Here is a 20,366-nt window from a genome sequence, read left to right as displayed (position 1 = left end):
GGCTTCATTCTCTACATGTATCTGCTTTGCACCTTCCAGTAGTATCACCTGGATGAACAAGGGCAGTTCATACTCCTGTCACTTTAATCTCTTGCATGGTCATAATTATTTTGATTAATTCGATACCTTGGAGCTTAAAAGAACAAACAAACCATTAACAATATGACCAGAGACGGTGCCAAACAGGCACGAACAGACCCTGGCACCCTGTTATCCCTCCTGTGTGCCAGAAGAGCTCTGTGCTGCCATAGGGAGGGTTTCAAGCAGTGGCCATCAAGCTATGCTGGGGGAAGCTGAGGGAAACTGCTGCGCCCCAGTGCCTTTTATACAGGTTATGTCCTCTGCTCATTCAAGGGGTGAAGTCAAGATTTAGTCCCGGGAGAGCTGGTACAGAAGTTTGCTGGATGACAGTATAAACAAACAAGTCAAAAGCCATCAGTTACCATATTCATAGCTACAGGCCAAATGCTTTATTCATAACGTTGCAGTGAAAGTATTAACATTACATTTGTTTAAAAAGTAACCAGTAGGCCATTTGTGACCCTTATAATACACATGTGAAGCAGTGCTCTGCTGGTTTACACTGGTTACATTCTGCTTTCTGTTTTCCAGAGGACCAATTTGCAAGGATTTTTACTGCAGTAACAAATGCTATTTATGAATATAAGTAACTAATTTACCAAAGTTTCACACAGCAACTTCATGGCTTCCACTTCACAGTTAAAGGTTCTGCAAATCTTTTGGTCTTGTTGACTTTGGGTTGTTTCTGATCATATCCTGAAGCCTGGAAATACTGTATTAGAGTAAAATGGATATATTATTCTTGTTATCACCCTTGTAATTAGAAAATATTTATAGAGTGCAGTAAATTTACATTGTACTTTTCCAGCATAGATAAAAGTAAATTCTCTGCACTGAAGATCTTATAATTCAAATAAGACAAGACAAACAAACATACAACATCTCGGAAAAGGGTGGGCGAATGGATTATTAACTACGTGAAAGTTGTGGAGAGCCTGCATGAGCAGAGAGGGGGGTGTTATCATCATCAGTGTTCCTACTTTTGCATCAGAGTAACATCTTAAAAGTCTCAAAAGGGACGAAAGCCTGGCTGCATGAGGTACTATGCAGAAGCCTGGCAAGCGGGTGGCCTTGCCCCTGTATCTCAGAGCATCACTGTCTCACTGACATCCCTGCCTGGAGGGCTCCTGGCTAAAGCCAGCATCAGTCCAATTATAGCAAAAGGGGCGCCACGTGTCTAGTAGGTTTTAGCCCTGCCTGAAGGAAAATCCACGTGATTTCCTGCCCTGAAGAGTTACAATTGAAATTGGAGAAAGCAAATGCACATACAAGAAAGTGTTTCAGGGAAAGTGCAGTGGAAGGGTAGTTGGCTGATTAAATGTATAGCAGGACTACCTGGAGGAAGGGCTTTCAACATCATTATATGCACCATGATCTACAGCTCAAGCCTCCCCTGCCCTAACCCCCTTAAAGCTAATTACAAAGGAGAAGCCTCAAAATAATTATTGTTGCCTGATCATAGCTGATGCACAGTAACTGTTTTTCTCCTGATCTGACCTTGTGTTAAATATGGGATTGCTTCTCCCTCAATGGAAGAGAAAGAAGGTGTCCTGTGAAGAAGACCACACCCCCTGAGTATGTGATATTCTTAAGTTTGCAGCCCTACAGTAACTTGTTAGTGATCCCATACACAACTGTTCAGAAAGCAGACCAAATTCCTGCCTCTGCTTAGCAACTGAATTCAACCTCCGCTGAAAGCTAATGGGTATGAGGGAGCACAAAGAGCCTGGAAGCTCTGCTCCATCCTGTGGGAGGTGGGAGATCATCTTTGTTCCCCTCATTTACCCACAGAAAAGCACCTGGGAAAGGGAGAGGACAGAGGAAAACTCCCTGTAGCTGTCCCCACCTCCTAATCAAAATAAGATGCTACCCCCAAAGCATGGCATGAAGGGTAAAGAAAGCCAGTAGCAGCCTGGGCAATGCTAATGGGCAGAGATAGGGGACAAGAGGTGTTTGTGGTCCACACTTAGAAGGGGAACTGCAGGGAGCAAGGGAGTTAAGTGTCTGGTAAAGAAATGGGACTGAGGAGATGGGATTAATTTGGAAGTAGGTAGAAAAGATCCAGGACGAATTCTCTCTCCAGAGAACAGGCAGATGTAGGGCATCACAGTTGTAGGAAATGTGTTTGAGTGGGCAGCTCCCGTTGTCAAACACTAATAGTCATATGTTGGCATAATCACTGGGGATGGGCAGGAAAAAAATCAGAAAGCAAACCATGTCTCTCTCTAAATATCCAAATGTATCTATATTTGGGGACATTCTCATGAGTTATTGCAAACTGACTCATGATTTCTGTTCTCCTGAAGTTTGCTGTGCTGGAGTTATCAGGCAGGCAAAGGACAGGAGTAGGAGCCAAGTCCCTCGGGACCGAGTGTCTTGTTGGGATTAATACAGCATGCAGATAGCTGAGCAGTGGTTGGGCTCCCAAGGCACAATTCGTTCAGCCCAGGTCATCTTATCCCATGGGTGTCTGTCTGACAAAGCGGATGTCCATGTCCAAAGCTGCAGTGTGTAAACTTCTAGCTAGAGAAGTGAGATGTGTACCTCCAAGGTGTGTTTCATTGCTTAGCACGGTAGGTGTCTGAAACAGGCCATTGGAAGTATCTTTTCTCCCCACTGGCACCGAGAGCAGCAGCAAAGCTCAGGCATAGATGGCTGCGTTAGGTGAAGTCAGGTGAGATGAATCCCTCCCTCCCCTAACAAAACAGCACAGTATAACAGAGAATACTGTCTTGGCTGTGAAGAGATATTTGGATGAGGGAATGGCTCGTGGCAGACTAAGGCAAGAAATGTGCCTCTGTTGTTAGGGGAAGCATGGAGTCAATAAATGGAAACAAAAAAACCACAAAGGAAAGCAAGAAAGAGTATTGTGAGGTAAATGAAGAAGAACGGGAGATATACTAAGAGAAATGGAAGGAACACAAGATAAATGAGACCAGGGAGCACACTACAAATTCCAAGCTTGTAGCTGGTGAAAAGATCCTGAGTGTGATGTACTGAGGGGATGGCAGCTTTTGGCATGAGGACAGATGTAAGTTGATAGAAGAGATACTGAGTTTGTCTCTTAAGTGGAATTTATCACTAGAATCCTTGAATTAAAACAAACAAAACAAGCCTAAACCTCTTTTCCAGAGTTTAACTTATCAGCCATCACTGAGAGAATACTTGATGGTCTTGCATAAATTTTTGATCGATTTGACTTTGGATAGCTTCGGTACTCTGCGAAAAAGTGCTTTGTGCATCACCCAGGCATTTAACCAAGGACCCTTAGATGCCACCTCTTGTCACAATTTGATCCAATGATAAAACTGTATTTTAAAAATATGAAAATGGTTTGATTGACAGGGATTTTTTTTCCCCATGAACCCCTGCCTGAAAAGACAGGCTGCTTTAACTCCAGGAGTTCAATTATACAGGCTTCAAAGGAAAAGAAAAATGATAATGAATGCATTTTAGAAACTTCTAAGAAGTTACTTGAAATAGATTTTCCACACATAATATTGCCATGTGAAACTCAGATGTCTCCTGGTCTTCTGAGGCTAGAAGAGAGCAGTCTGTGTTTATGTGGAAATTCAGTAACGAGGCTCCCCTGCCCCTGATGGACTGTATGATACCGTCCCTGGGGCTTTCTCACAGATAGGGCCTACCCGTCAAGCTGTTCATTTTTTCAGGAGGTTACATGGGAGTGATTTCACTTTAGGTTAGACAAGAAGCTGAAATCCTCCTTCTGGAAGTGTGTCCCAGCTTGCTTTGGTCTTTTTTTTTATTCTGACTTTATTTTTCTTCATCATTTTTTCCTAAAAAAACCCCAACCAAACAACCCTTTGTATTGCAGCTGCTTGAAGTAGTTCTAGTATACATAAGGTAAGGTAGAGTGGGAGAAGGTGTGTGATAAGTGTGGTGCATTTCCCTCAAGCCCAGATAGACCAGCAATGCACGTATAGCCCAAATATAATGACTGGCCCAGGTACTTTATGGCATCAAGGAGGCATTCCAGCACCTGCCATTTCAGTTCGCAGCCTTCCAGTGAAGTTGCTGAAGTGTGTTTGCTCAGGACCTGCTTTGGGTGCTTTCTCTGTTGTCTGAAATACAGTGGAGTGGGATGGCATGTTTCTAAAGCAGTCAGTGGCCTTTAGTAGAAAGCAGTACAATAAAAAGCCTATTATTAAAATACTGCTGTAAGTAATTACAAGATTTTGGAATAATTTTTTGTTGTTGATAAATATGAACTCTTAAAATGCAGAAATTTAAAGGAAGGATTGGACTAAATTAGGCAGTAAGCCACCATCGTCTTAAATGGGAAGCAAGTGACTCACAATTGCAAGCCGTCTTGGCAGAGTGAAAAACGGAGATGCAGTCGTCAATTCACAACAGCATTTTTTGTTCAAGGAATAATCAGACCTGTTTTTATCAAGACTGTGCTGCATTGCTAGCCTGCAAAGTTGCTTTTTTTTCCCTTCCAGATGATTTTGGAACAGCGTATGCTTTTTCAATCACTAAGCTGGACTTCTATAATGCTTTGTTTAATGTGCCTCCAGATTCTGTTATTTATAGACTTCAGCATATTCAGACTGCATCTGCTAAAATACACACAAAAGAAAAAGCACATTTGTAACCTGTTAAGGCTTTGCTCTGAGGTGCCAGTGAAGTTCGGGATTTAGCATGAAATATTACTGGGTGACCTTTCAAGGAGCATCGCAAGAGAACACCTGTTTATCTTGAAGACCCTTGTTTTATATTTTTTTCCCCTGTTGAAATCTTACAGTGTTCTGCTTTCTGAGGGAAATCTGGCCTTTGTGTGTACCATGTGTTATCTTCAAGAAGAGCTGGGGCAGAGGATTTAAGTAATGCAGCATCTTAAATAGCAGTTCTTCCAGAAAATGTGTTTTGTGCAAATTTGCTCTGTTAAATTTAGAGGGAAACTGTAAATATGTTGTGGTTTTTCTCCAAGTTGTCTTAGTCCTATCGGTATGGGCATGATTTACTCGATAACTGTTTTTCAGTAAAAATTGGTGGAAAGGATCCTTTGTAACTGTGCAAAAACCTACATATTCAGTGTACGTAGTGAAATGTGAAATCTCTTAATGCTGCAGCATATGTTTTATGAGTTTATAAGATGACAACGTAGTTTTTTAATGACAATCTAGAATGAGCAAAGGTCTTATAATTCATATATAAGACAAAAAAGTCAGAAGAATTATGTAACTAAGCACATAACCAGAGCTCCCATTTAGGCTCTAAGAGGTGGACCCTGTTTATCTTCACTGGCTTGTGCCTAATGAAGCTGTTTTCTTAAGGAAAGTGCCAGTTCCTGCAGAATCCATCTTTGCTTTAAAATGCTTCCTGTAAGAGCGAGACGTGACAGACAAAACCAGATAAACAGGGTCACTCTCTGGAGACCCTAGAAAGCAACTGGCTTCTCTTCAGTAGAGCTGCGGGGGGATGAAGTGTACGTTAGATGCCTAAGTTAGAGTCCCATCCCAGAAAATAAGACACTGTTTCAAAAACGCCCTAGTACCTCATGTATTTTTTTAATTGAATTAGTGAATGTTGTTTTGGAAATTGTTGCAAGAAATTTGTGTTTTCCTTGAAATCCTTCTGAATTTCAGAATTTAGGCGAGGTTTCCTAGGTGTTAACGTACCACTAACCATGCAAAAATATGAGACAATGCCTCTTCTTGAAACACTGCTCATGCAATATCATTAATAACAGCCATCTTCAGAGTCACGTTGGAGATGTTCTTTTTTTTTTGCGTGCTCCTAGTAGGATGGCAGTGGCACAGAAGTATCATGTTCATTGTTGCCACTCCTAGCTTTCTTCTTCATCCTAAGACAGTCAGAAAGAAATGGATAGTGACTGACAGCAAATCTTTGTCTATCTTTTCTTTCTTCTTCTTCCTTCTTTATTGGGAGTCCTGTCTGCAGCTGGAGAATAAAAACCCTGGGAAGAACCAGTACAAAACACTTGATGTATTTTAGAAGACAGCTGTAGCTAGCCTGGTAAATGACCTGTACTTTGGCAGGTCAGGTGGAGAGTGACCAACCTAATGACCACTGTCCTATGAATCACAGTGAACTGCAATAAATGCTTCACACATGCCATTCTTGTAAGAACTGGAAAACTTGCCTAGATGTTAAAGTTCACAGGACACCACATCACTCCTGCCCATCTGCATTGCCTTGAGAACTGGTACCAATAAAATTTAATATCTTTGTGACTTGTAGTCCCAGGTTTCAAAAGGTTGATGGTATCAGTCTTTTCTCTGAAGGATTTAGTGGTCACTAAAATTAGACAAAAGAAGTGAAATGACTGAAGGTCACCCAGCAGGTCTGTGTCAAAGCTGGGCAGAGAACCTCCTCCTTGCATCCCAGGGCTGGCCGCTGACCCAGGCACTCCACAGAGCCTCGTTATGGTGGTGCATTTAATCAGCTTCACTCTGTGTCATAATTCATTGTCTGTGGTGTTATGGATATCTAAAGGGTAGGATTTTAACTTAGCAGTCTGCTATGTTATTGAATTAGGTTTATACTGTGTTAATTTCTTTTTCTCATGGCATTCATTGCCTGTGATAATTGATGCACAATATATAACTGACTTCTGTATTCATTTGGGTAACTGCATTTAATTGCCTGGTATAAAATATGCGTACTAAGTACAATCTGCTATGACTGCTATGACTGAGAAGTGCTCATTGGTATGGACTTGAGGGTGCTTTATCTTCCTGACAGCCTGTCTGAGGAAAGTCTAAATGTCTCCCCAAATCGACCATCAAAGGACTGATACTTGCATTGTGTCTGCAAAAAGAGAGACCACAAAAAGTGTAACATGGAATCGCTTTACAAAGTCTTTGGCATTTTAATTTTGTTAATAAGAAGCTCTCAAATAAGGAAGTCTGTATTAACATCCCTGCTCCTCCCAAGCCTCAAGGGACAGCAGTGCCCATAAGACTTTACACATTTTCTCCTATGAATCAGGGTTATGGTTTTATTTGCTTCTGAAGTTACTCACTTGGAGTAAAGCTACTCCTGTGCACAAGTGTTTATAAACACAGATTTCTTTTACATATCTCTCCAGGTCATTAATGACCAGAGGAGTTTTTATAAGTTATAAATCAGGAATGCTTTCTAAAGGTGTGACGTCAGTGAAATGGTGTTGATTAATGTCTGCTCAGGATACACAGGATCTCTGCATAAGCTTTCACTTTCTTGCCTGTTTAACTAATATCACAGTGATTCCTCTTATTTTTAAGAAAGCAAGAATCTTTACTAGTAGATGTATTTCTCATCATACACAGCTCTTTGCTTCTTATATGGCCTAGTGAGTAGGTTTATTTGTTTCCCTAGCTTGTTTTGTTTCCAGTGTCATGAAGGGTATAATAGTGCAGTGTCTGAGCTGTACAAAGAAATGCTGAAATTTGCCCAAAGCTGATTTTACTTTAAGCATCAATGAAACCTTCCCCATCCAAATTTTTGGAAGTTTTTAAACAAAAGGTAATGGACTTGATGATCCTAGAGGTCTTTTCCAGCCTTAATAATTCTATGATTCCATGATTCTATGGTTAAGTCTAAATCAGGTGTGAAATGCCTGTGAGATTATTTTAGCCATATTACGTTGCTCTGTGTTAATTTAACCGGTGAGTTGTCAGTACAAGGGATGCTAACAGTTTTTATTTTTCTTTTTAAGAGGGCTAGTTTCTACAGGCTGTGTCCTTCAAGATGTAGCATTAGTTCTGCTTACAGCTTGCTGCAAATTATTCAGTGTTCATAGGTGCACTTATGCTTGTTATTCAGCTCTCTTCCACTGACAAAATAGCCTGCAGCAGTTCTCGGTTAGATAGGACTAGTTCCACTGTAGGCTCCTCACATGCTCTTTTGTGGTTTTTCCCCTGGTTCAGCCTGCACTGCATCCACGTCCCGCTGATAAAACAGTAGACTTGATGGCCAGAGAGAAAGCAAAGCTGCCCAGAGCCAGTGGGGGCTGAGAGTATGTTTCGAGCAAAGACTTTCATGGCACAGTAGGCAGAGCTGGTGGCAAAGTACAGCAGGAGTTTCACCAGTTAACCCACTGATTCTGCTTTATTTCATATTCATGGTGTTACGTTCTTCCTCCTCTGCAAGGACTTTAACAAATACTTGTGGCTAATTCTTGAAAGTATATCAACATTTGAAATATGTGGACAACCTGGTAGAAGGAAAACAGCAAAAAAGTCACCTATTAATTCCCAGTAGGTGCATTTGTCTAGCCCAGTGTCTGATTCTTTCTGGATCAGTTCCCATTTCTGACAGAGCTGGTACAGCTGCTGGGTTTGGGGGGAAGAGAGTGCAGATTTTGGCGGCAGACCTTGTTATGTCACCTGGCGCACGCTTCACAAGGCAGTAGAACAGGGGGAGAGGAGTCAGCAGAGAGAGTCCTACACCCATTTTCTACACCTTATCCCAATAATCTATACATGTCTGTGATACCTTTGCCCCAAAATCACCGGGCAGCACCTCCTTCCTCCCCAGTAGTCAGGGTGATGCATTACAGGGACAAGCAACAAACACACAGCAAGGTATAAAGAGGCATTTCATTGCTATTGTTTTTCAGTTGCACCTTCCTACATCAAGGCAACAAGGCTGCCAGTCATGGGAAGAAGTGAACCACTCTCATCTGGGCTATTCAGCATACATTTCTAAATCAGGATTGATTTGGGAATGATTCATAAGGAGCAAGGGGAGCTGCATTGTGTGAGAAATAACTTATCGACAAGGAATAATTCAGCTGGCTCTAACCTTGAAATAGTTGTTTGTGGTCAGAAGTTTATAGCCTGGGTCGAAAGAGCTAAGTACAAGTTTAAGGAGCTGAACAAGAGACACCCAGTTTTTGAAAACTTGCCATAACTCTTGGGTGGCTTGCCTTATGTTAGTTGCATTCCCTGCAGAGGACTTTCATTCAATATTTGTTTGGTGTTTATAGACGTTATTTAAAAGCTAAGTTTATCATAAAATTATTTTGTTATGTATCATATAATATTGGAGGTCAAAAAAGAAATGGAATTGCAAACTCAAATATTAAGAGTTGATAAATATTGACTTTTAAATAGACCCACTGTAGATTTGAACAAAATGCTTTTTAACCTAGTATACTGGTTCTTTGAAAACTAGAACATACAAAAAATGTACAGCATTGTCTGATCTTGACTCTTTGCTTTTACAGCTATTGATGTGGTCATGTTCCTATGAAATGATCTGTACCGTGTCAGGGAACTATAATATGAAACTTTCTGGCTTGTACTTTATGCTCATCACATGAAAGAGAAAAGTGTGGGAGGTACTAAGCTAAAATATAGTGTCATCACGTTAACTGTGCCTTTTCTAAAGATGAATTTTTAGGGTTTGCATGTTGGAAACCTCTTAATTAACGTCTTTCAAGTACGTTTTTAAAGACAGCGCAAATATCTTAGGGCTGAACAAGTCACCAAGATGCACCTGCACAGGATTAATGACCTCCCCAAACACGTGTAAGCATTTGGTCAGTTGTTGGCCACTAGTAGCAAACACTGTAGGTCAGACCCCTTTGGCTACTGGCCAGCCAAAAAAATAATGCAGGTCCCCTTCACCCACAGTCACACGTAACTAATGCACAAAGGCTAACATGGACATACATCTGTGACCATCCTCACCCCAGCATTTTCTCCCTCTGCTGTGAGTGCTGGGAGCGCACAGCCTTTGGTCACACCTCTTACCCGTTCACTCTTTCAGCCTCCTTTCCGACCAGCGATGCGCTGATGTGGTGAGCTTCACAATCAACAGTAACAACAGCAAGAAGTTAGCCTTATGTAAAATTCATGATCTGACAGATACCTGATGAAAGCAATGTGGTTTAGCTAGAGGCAGATACTCCACCTTTGCTTCAAGCTAACCTTTGTGAGCCAAAGATACGGCGTTAGTTAAGGAGCAGCCATTTTCCTCAGCTTTGTTAGGTTTTCATACTTTTCCACGTCTGCAGGCTCCATTCTGTAAGTTAGTGCGGAGTATTGGTTTTTTTCGCTTTTCATCTCAGAACAGGAAACTATTTCGTTGAAACTTGCAACATCAGTTAATTGTTAACAGTTAAAAAAAATAGTATTCATCCCTTAATATGTTCTTTCAGCTGATGCCTTCACGCTGAGGAGGCTGTGTAGCTACTGATAAGACCTAATTTGTGAAGGGCTTTTCAGCGGTCTGACAGGTTCATACCTGGCGCTGTTTGTTTAGCAGGCAAGGATGAGCATTTGCTGAAACGCCTCCACAGTGGCTGCTAAATGCATGCAAAGAGGCTGCGGCTGGTGATCCAGAGGGAGTGGACAGGAGCTTCAAGTGGATTCCCAAAGTGGTCTGTTGTTTTACAACTATGTTCTGACTGCGGCACTCGATAGCTGATTTCATCTTTTCTCTTTCAGAGTCTAATGAGCTGTGTGTGGGCCCTGCGTTCGGTGATATCCCATCTCAAGATGCTGCTAATACAGTAGTTAATTATTCCTAGTTGAAGAAGTCTAACAGGAGCAAAAGGAACTGGAGAAAAGCAATGGCTGCTGGTAAATATCTCAGGTCTGCAAAGGTCATAAGAAAATAAGCTGGAAAGAGCTGATTTCAGCTGTGACTGGGGAGGGCAGAAGCAAAAATGTGTGATCACACCTTGTGTTTGAGAGTTCAATATCAGAAACGTACCATCCCTTAGCTATCCAGCCCACCCTTCCTTCCCCAACCCAGGAAAATCCATGCCTGGGCTCAGTCTATTTTGACCATATTCATGATAATTCTCTTTTGGTTTTAGGACAAAACTTGGTATTTCCCATAGTGAATCAATTAGCTCCTCTTTTTAGCTAGGGGCTAATGTATACTTAAATTTTTTCTAAAAAAAAAAATTGCACCTTATGGAAAGCAGGTCTTTCCTTGGGGTGTGTTTAATTCTCACAATTTACTGACAAGTTGCCACAGATTATGTATCATTAAATTATATCAGAAGATTGCAGGGCAATTCATTCAAATTGGGGGGGGAGGGGGGAGCCTCAGAAGGTCTCCAGTCCAACCTCCTGCTCAAAGCAAGGTCAGCCATAGGGTCAGAGAAGTTGCTCAGGGCTTTAACAAGTTGAGTCCTGAAAGCTGCCAAGGGTGGCAACTGCACAGCCTGTTCCACTGCTTGACTGTCCTCATGGTGAAAAAGTTTTCCATATAACCAGCCTGAATCACTCTTGTTTCATTTTGTTTGTTGAATGTTTCCAATGTCTTCATGTTTTGCTATACAATACCAAACACTATTATCAATTGTCTAAAAGGTGAATCATAATTAAGAAATAGAACAAACCCAAAATAAACAGTGGGCGTGATATTTCATTTTCACTTAAGACTTTGGTTAAAAACCCTGATGCATTGACTTTTCTGCTTACAATGGTTTCTTTTCTTGCAGCAGCTGATGGTTTGGGAAGTATAGCTATAGATACCACACAACTTAACATGTCAGTCACTGATCCGACGGCTTGGGCTACAGCTATGAATAACCTGGGGATGGTTCCAGTAGGACTAGCTGGACAACAGCTTGTGACAGGTCAGATTTTTCTTTCATAAAAAGATCTCTTGCACTGTCCATGAATTCTTTGGGTCCGTTTAAAAATATATGGAATGATTTCTGGGGATATTACATTTTTATATTCTGAAATCATCACTAATGATTAATATTGCATACTATGTATTAGACTCATCTTGTAGTAGGTATATAATCCATATTATATTTTAACCTTGTGGAAAAGCCAAAAGTCTTCGGGAAAATTAAACAACTGCACCATTGATCCTTATGCTGGGTCAAAACCATGAGGCAGATCACGTAAGAGAAACGTTTGTTTCTGTTTCTCTGTTCAAGCAGGATGTCTTGAGGTTCTGCCAAGGAATACCCTGGGCTGGGAACTCTTGACTGGAGAAAGATATTTGAAGTTATGTTAATTGGGCAGAAAATCATGAAGCCTGTTCAATTCATATGCTCAGTTGATATTAGTGAAGTGAAGCTTTCCTATCAGGTGTGTGCTTATTTACTCTCTGCCTAACTCCATAAATTGAATTTCAAGAGGTTGTTCTTGTTTGATTTTGTCATTTCACTTTCCAAACATAGTCTGGGAGAGTGTTGCAGGGGATCGCTTGTTCTAGCAACAATAAAAATAATATTTTGAAACCAGCTATGTTTCACAGACAAGCCTGGACATATCAGACTTCATTGTCAACAGTACAGGCCCAATTAGTTAGGATAAATAAAAATTCATTGCTCCTGAGAGGTAGAGAAAAATTATTTGTAGGGTACCCACCCACACCTAGACACAAGCCACATGCCAAGCATATGGCAGATCCCCTCTGGAAGCTTCATTACTACTTCAGCTTAAGAACAACTGTACAACATCTGGATCAGAGCAGCATCCTGTCTCATCTGCGCCCATCCGTGTAGACATGAATGCAGTGAGCCAGGTCATGATGCAAATCACTCTGCCTCCCTCACCAGGGATGTGTGATGTTTAATTTTGGCCAAATATGGCCCCTTCTGACACTGGAAAATGAGTGGAGCTGTGCCAGTTCACAGCTGACAGTCTGGCTCTGAATTACCTGTTTTACAGGCGGGTAAACTAAGCTGCAAGAAAGCTGATTTATAATGAATCAGTCTCAAGCAGAGAGTTTAGCTGGTGGAGGCCATGAACTGATTCTTGGTCTCTGGCTTTAGCCCCATGCTCCCGATTAAAGGAGACAAGCAAAGCCATCCACTCCTCAGGAGCCATTTCTCTCCAATGTTTTTATCAACGACATGGACACAGGAGTTGAGTCCACACTAAGTTTGCTGATGATACTAAATTGAGAGGAACCATTCATTCCCTTGAGGGTAGGGAGGCCTAATTTAGAGATCTGGATAGATCAGAGCACTGAGCAGTCACCAGCTGTATGATGTTTAACCAGGACAGGTACTGGATTCTGCACCCGGGACACTGTAATCCTGGATGTTCCTGTGGACTGGGGGACAAGAGGCTGGAGTGCAGCCCTGCAGAAAGGGATCTGGGGTTTTTGGTTGATGGGAAGCTCAGTATGAGTCAACAATGTTCCCACTTGGCCAAAAGGGCCCAGCTGGGGTGAATTAAGCACAGTGTTGCTAACCAGTCGAAAGAAGTGGTTGTCCCACTTAGCACTGGTGCAGCCTTACCTGGAGTGCTGTGTGTAGTAAGAAGGATATAAAAATATTAGAGTGCATCCACAGGGAGGCAACAGAGTGGGGAGAGGACTAGAGAGAGAGGCAAGATAAGAGAAGCAGCTGAGGATACTAGGTTTGTTCAGCTTAAAGAAAAGGTGGCTGAAGGGAGACCTCATTGCTGTCTACAGCTTCCTCATGAGGGTGAGTAGATAGGAGGGTGCGAATCTCTTCTTTCTGGTGTCCAGTGATAGGATGCAAGGGAATGGCTTAAAGCTGCATCAGGGGATGTTCAGAGCAGTTATTAGGAAAAAGTTCTTCACTGTGTGGGTGGTCAACCACTGGAAAAAGCGCCTCAGGGAAGCGGTCATGGCCCAAAGTCTGGTGGTGTTCAAGAAGGAATGGGACAACACTTTTTGATACATGGTTTAACTCTTAGGTTGTCATGTGTGGAGTCAGGAGTTGGACTCAATGATCATTGTGGGTCCCTTCCAGTTTGGGACATTTTATGATTCTACATGCTGGTGGTGAAACAGCTTTTTCCATTTTCTGGTGGGGCTTTGCCTCCATGTGCTGCACTGAACTTGAATGCGATTACCTCCAAACCTGAAAATAGCCACATGTCAAAATCAGCTTCTGCTGCTTTCATTTATAAGCATCACGGTTGCATACCCCATGGAGATATGCCCCTCCAGTTTCGGTGTAAATTGTGTCCTCAGGTATGCTATGCAGTTCCTACATGGCAGCCTCATCTCATGTGCAATGCTTTTTTCCCCACAAGGGAGGATCTCCAGGACTTTATTTCATTGCCAGCTCCCTACTGTAATTTCCATAATTATGTGTATCACATACTGTAGGAGTGTTGTACAGGTCAGTTGGTGTTTGTTCAGCATTTTCAATGTATGAAAGGTGCCATAAGTAATAAATATTAATTACTGATGTGCTGCCTGATTTCTCTACGGGTGCAGAATAACTTCTTCCCTTTTGCTTTCCTTTGTTTGAGGCTGTCTTGTATTTTCAAGGTAAATAGGTGCTTTGACACTTCATTATATTCCCTTATGATTCAGAAGTTTTTGACACATTTGCTTCATGGCAAATCCACGATGGCAAAACCACAATTTACCATGAAAAGACTTATAGACATACTTGCTATAATATAGTTACTGTATCTGCATTCAGTGAGGGTTTGCATCACCGTGTTTGGCCAAAAACCTAGCTAGTCCTTAGCCCTTTGTGACATTTCTCATTCTTTTGCTATTAATCCTAGTAATGAACACATCTTTGTCAGCAGTCACATGTTGCTTTTGTTACTGTCATCTGTGACATTTCTCAGAAATGAAAATAATACATGCATGTCCCAGTGCTAACTTTTTGTCTGTCTTTAAACATTTATTTTGTTCTTTTTTTCCTGCCTTAATGACAGCTAGGAAAGCAGTAAGTAGTTTAGATTGATCTTGGAGAGAGTGTGATCTTTCCTGGATATCTTTACATAACCTGTCATAGTCTGAAGTTTGCAGTATGGTACTAATCTATATCCTGACATATCTCTTAGTTCTCTGATCTTTTGGTTTCCAGAGGACTTACCAATTCACCGACTTACCTTCCCCACAGGAAACCTAACCAGTTCCTAATTCCTAAACTGCAGGGCATTTTTGTTCCCATGGTTTTGGAGCCCATATGATCTACCAAGTCTTTTTAAAGGTTTTCATGGGGTTTTTTTCCCCAACTGTGTAACAACCCCAGCTGTGTAACATGCTGGGATGCCTGCCTTGTAACAGAGTTATGCTCCCCATTTTGCAATCTGTGAAGCTTTTGCCTAGCCTGAGAGTTTGTTAAAGTGACAACTAAAGCCTCTGCAACATCTGGCCGATACTCTTCTCACAGCCTGGGATGTAGGCTGTCTGGTCTTGGTAACTAATCAATTTTAAGCACTGCTAACCTTTTAATACCAGTTTAGATGATATCTGCACTCTATTTAATTCCTTATCTCACAGTGCTGTAAAATCGGATTTTTGATCTGGGCAAATGTCAGAGCCTTTCATTTGTAAAGATGTATTCCTGTTAATAGTAGTATAATATCTCTTCTGGTTTTACATGTATTTTGCTTACACTTACTGTTATTCAGAAAGCTTAACTTTCTCCATAATATTTGGCTACAGCATAACATATACACTAATATATGCGTTTATACATTCTATATACATAATTCATACAATAAACTGTAGTTTAATAATGCATTTGTTAAAGTGCTAAACACTGATGTGGAATAGTTATGGCTGAAAAGCACTTCCATTCTAAACTTCCCCTTTCAGCAGGTTATAATTTAAAAAAATAAAATTGCCTTTTAGACTGAAATTTCTCATGGTTGGTCCCAGTCCAGAGTGAAAAAAAAAATATTCTGGAAAGGTTGGAGAAAATCTGCTAACCTGCCTTTGAATTATCCAGGACTTAAAACTGCTGTTCTCTACGCTTTGAGACTTGGAGAAAAATGGTCAGGTTAGAGGGGAAGCATAGTTTGTACTTCACCTTTTTGAGATCTGAATCCTCTTTGTGCACTCGGCAACTCTGATTCAAGCACATCTTTCAAGTACATTCAAGTCTGCAGTTTTGGCACATTTTAGGACTAGCAGAAAAACTCAGTGACCACAGGCCAGCTGAGAATGCTTTATTTTGATTTTGAATTGGTCCTTTTTAAAGGCAATTTTGGCATTGCTGAATTTAGTGTTCTTATGCTGTCATTTGTTTCAGCAAATGACATCAGGTCACCTGTTTTCTAAAGGAAGACATCCTGCCAGGAAGATTATTTACTTCTCCAGTTGAGTTTAGTTCTCCTTTCACTAATGAATCATTGCCCTGAAAAACAACGAAGCAATTTTGAGATGCTTTTCTCCAGAATTACTTAGCACACCTAAACATTTGTTACTCAAAAATGGTATATGTCAAAAAGTTCTGTGGTACAAATGAACATGAAGAGTGGAACATAAGTGGTAATTCTTTTAGACTTAGTTAAGCTCATGCCCTATGCTGCATATTTGTACTCTGACAGAAGAATAAACGAAACCAACCAAACTACAAGGGGAGACATCCAAGATATAAGTTATAGATCTGCCTAGAAGTCAAGTGTATGGCTGAAAACTGATGCCTTCTACTTATTTACAGGAAACATATTATTTACATTTTCCATGTGAGTCCAGCCAACGTGCCTCAGCTTCAAGATACTAAAATTTTCAGTGGCCTCCAGTCTTGTTTTTGCCGAAGTTAGACTTCGACCGCTTCTACAAAATCCTTGTGAAATGAGACTAGGAAGCTTTGAAACCTAACATCTTGCTTACCAAAAGGTATAGAAAAAACATACACCATTTCTGTGGCCTCAGGCATGTATTTTTTAGACACTGGAGGTTGTGAAATATTAGGCACTTACATCAACCTTTCTGTTTTTCCATTTGTCTTTGCTTTCCCCACACACTTGTCTTTTGACCTGATTTCAGTGGAACATAGCAGCTGTCAGTTCCAATCAGGTCACCTCGCTCAGGATTGTGCTTTTGACAGTGTTGGGTATCAGATACTTCACAGGGAGAGATGTACATGGCAAATCGGCGCTGAAGTGCTTCTCCCTCTGATGGGGTCTCCTCTTGAACATTAATATATAGAACAGGATTCCCCAAACTAGAGGTTTCCAAATCAAGTCATAACTCAGCAAAACTTCACTTTTGGAAGCAGCACCTGTGACAATACGTGATGGCAATCCTGAAACTGCAACCCCAGACTTACTTTTTGATAACAGAAAAATTTGGGAAATTTTGATCTGAAGACTCCTAAATCCCAGCACACAAGGTTGAACATCCCTCAAGAATTTTAATAGCGCAAGACCTCCAAGTCTTTGGAGATGTAATATTCAGACTCTTTCTTCAGAATGAAGATTGTAACTGAAGGCAATCACTGTATTCAGATTCCAATTAGTCTCAAGCATTTCTCCATGTGATGGGCATGTCAGGGGGAGGACTAGCATGGTGGCTTTTCCTTCTCTTACTCACTCCAGTATCTCAAAAGGTCACTGAGTCCTATGCAGAGGAGAAGACCTAGGAATTATTTGAGAAAAAAACAAGTGTGGACTGAGACTTAAGAATTCCCTCACCAGTCTGCCTTGGCTATGAAAATGTCCTTTAAGCTTCAGTGTCTTTCTACCATAAAATAGATGAGGCATGCTTTATGAATTATTGTCGACTGCAGGTCATCATATGCTGACTAAATTATGAACATATCCCTCCTTGTTCTGGTTGTGTACTGTTTTTGTAACATTAATGAAGGAAAATCAAATAAAGTAGGAAATCAAGGTGTATTTGATTATATTCAGCAGTTCCCCAAAGAAAGACTGTACATTAAGCAGTGCTGAAGACTTTAAGAAGTCAGCTGGCCAGAAGATGATGCAAATTCTCGTGTGTATACTTCTTCTGTGGCCTCTCCATTACTGGAGGCTTGGAGCCACTGATAGCCATCTGGCAGTCTCATTTTGTTTTACCCATGCTATTCTGTTACCTATTAAAGCTTCCTTTCTCTACAGTTCATTGCTTAGCCACTGAACCAATGTGCCAATAAGCACATAACTCGAATCGTCCAAGACATGCCTAACAAAACACAGCTTCCTTCTCTGTAATTAATACTGAGCTCCTGTTAATTGATTACAAGGTCTATCCACAAAAGTTTTAAAATAAGTCACTTGTACTATGACCTGAGGATAGTAACCTTTATTTTTTTTCAGGAAAAAAATGCTTGAGCATCTGTAGTTTTTGACTAAAGTTTAGCACGCTCCAGATGTAAGCTTGGTAGTGCACAGGAAGCTGGCAAAGATGCTCCATGGTCGCCTGCCCCTGTAAGCTTCAGACCACAAGTAGCTGCTGGAAGAGCTCAGCAGCCTGGTGGCACGGTAGCGTACAGCATGTTTACCCTTGCTCTGAATGCTGCACTGGCTTGACGTCTGGCAGTAAAAGGAGGTATCAAAAGCCTTATTAAAAACTGGAGAGTTTTCCATAGGTTTTGCAAACCTCTCGAGGTTACATGGTGTCTTCAGAAGGTGTTTTTTCAGCTATTACGGCTTCCCAACCTGTTTTAAGCATTGTTTCATTAACAAGCCAGCCTAATAAGCAAGAGAAATGTTACAAGGCATACTCTGAAGAAAATCGTATGATCTTCCTAATTTTGTTCTAATTCCTTCCTACTTTACTTATATAGTCCTAACTACAGAAACATTGCATTTTAGTCAAGCGGAAAAGATTTACTGTTTAAATTATCTGAATGACCAATCAGAATAATTAAAGAGGCATGAAACATACTCTAAAGGATTAGAGTCAAGCTTGTACCCTGATAAAACTATGTATTTGCATTATCGAGACACAGGAGAGCAGCAAGAGTGAAAAAGAACAGGTGCTGTGGGAGCCCCAATATGTAAAGCCACTGGGAACATCTCTAAAGAAGTATTATATATTAGTGTAACAAGTAGGTTTTTTTCATTGACCTGAAAAGCGCCTGCAGAGTTAATCACACTTTCTATCATGTGAGTGTTACTCAAGGAGACTTCACACCAGGGGACATTAAAGTGCTAGGAACAAACACAGTCAGGTTACAACAGAAAAAGGAGAGATTTGACGGCCAGAGGAAATGTGGCAGGAACTCTAAGTGCCTTAGACACACTATTCAGGGTTAAGTGTACCTCTTAGGTCATTCAAGTGCCTCCTCTATATTAGATCTTAATTGAGGCCAAGGATGAAGGTAATGATTAAAATCTGCTTGGTGCTTAAAGATAAATAGTGCTTTTTAACATGGTATGCAGGGCTGAATGTCCCAAATAAACACGTCTGGGAAGTGAGCAGGGGCACATAAAGGGAATTACTAAGTGCAAAGCTTGTGTTGTAGGTGGGGTGAGGTTTTTTCCAAGAATGTGGCATCTCTGTCTCTGTTGTTATACTTTTGTCCAGGTCAGTTAACAATTTAGGAAAACAGACTGATTACTATTTGGCATCACTGTTCTTAACTATCTCAAAATACTGGAATAGATTTATGATGCAAGCCATGTTGTTTGGATGTTTTGTTTTGTTTTTTAATTCCTGGCTGTTGGTAATTATACCAGCAAAAAATCTGTTTGACCTTTTTTTTTATTTGAAGTTACAGTAAAGTAACATAAGGAAATATTTTATCTTTGCAAAAGTTTTCCGCATCTTTTATCTCACCTTGGAAAGTCTCCATTCCCACTATTTTTGATGTGTTTATTTATTCTAGACAAGAAAGCCCATGAGTAATTATGGGCATCCCATTGCATAAAGTAAGTCAAGAGCCTATTGGAAATCATTTGCTACTGACTGTTCACTTCTGCTGGAGCACAGCTGATTTGCAGAACTTTGTCTTCAAACATCATTCCCCATCCAAGGATCCCAGGTTCCTTGGCCGACACGGGGAATCCAGTGGAAGCTTTGTGTTACGTACAGTTTGCTCATGGGAAAATTGAGTTACGGTGGATAGAAGTCAGTAGAAAGAGCAAACTGACCATTTTAACTAATCAAAGACAAGGTGTGAATACCAGGTTATTTATATATGTGGGGGGAAAAAAGGGCTTTTTAATGGCAGACTGTTTGAAGGTGGCCTGCTGAGCACAGTTGTGGTGTCTGGGTGGCAAGGGAAAGACGATACTACCTGAAGCCCTAAAGCCAAAGCTGTTAACAGGTTATGTGGATGGTCTGCAGGAGATGGGCACAGCGGTCCCAAGAGGACTGTTAACTGGGTCCATGCAGAGTACGCTCATGAGGGCTCAGTAATTAGGATGACACAGATGGCACTGCCTTGGGGAATCATCAAGTAAGACTTCCTTGGGCGGAGAAGATTTGGATATGACTGAATCCCCAGGCAGCCACCCCAAATCAAGGGCTATAAAATCTTTTGTTCTTCCCTAGTCAGGCTCACTCTTTGCCTGCATGGGCTAGACTGCTGCTTAGAGCTTGGCCCCTGCTTGCTTGCTTGTTGGAGAGTAAGCAAGAGAAGCTTGCTTTCTACGTTTTACCTTGGGATGAAGGGCATCAGCATGGTTTTCTTCCCTTTGTGCCACCTGTCCTTCAAATGC

The 20,366-nt window shown here is 41.1% G+C and overlaps 1 protein-coding gene across 9 annotated transcripts in view; it reads left to right on the top strand.

Moving 5' to 3' along the window:
• ENOX1 (ecto-NOX disulfide-thiol exchanger 1) overlaps positions 1-20,366 on the top strand; it is a 378,888-nt gene that overhangs the window by 230,630 nt on the left and 127,892 nt on the right. For 8 of the 9 annotated variants that reach the window (XM_064440830.1, XM_064440825.1, XM_064440821.1 and 5 more), the window contains 2 exons: positions 10,503-10,637; positions 11,510-11,647. In XM_064440830.1, coding sequence (XP_064296900.1) covers positions 10,628-10,637; positions 11,510-11,647 — 148 coding nt within the window. In that variant the 5' untranslated portion in view covers positions 10,503-10,627. The remainder of the gene's footprint in view (positions 1-10,502; positions 10,638-11,509; positions 11,648-20,366) is intronic. The other variant, XM_064440829.1, reaches the window with a different exon arrangement.

The sequence above is a fragment of the Phalacrocorax carbo genome, chromosome 1, assembly GCF_963921805.1.
Source record: "Phalacrocorax carbo chromosome 1, bPhaCar2.1, whole genome shotgun sequence".
Lineage (NCBI taxonomy): Eukaryota > Metazoa > Chordata > Aves > Suliformes > Phalacrocoracidae > Phalacrocorax > Phalacrocorax carbo.
This window is presented reverse-complemented; position numbering and strand designations above follow the sequence as displayed.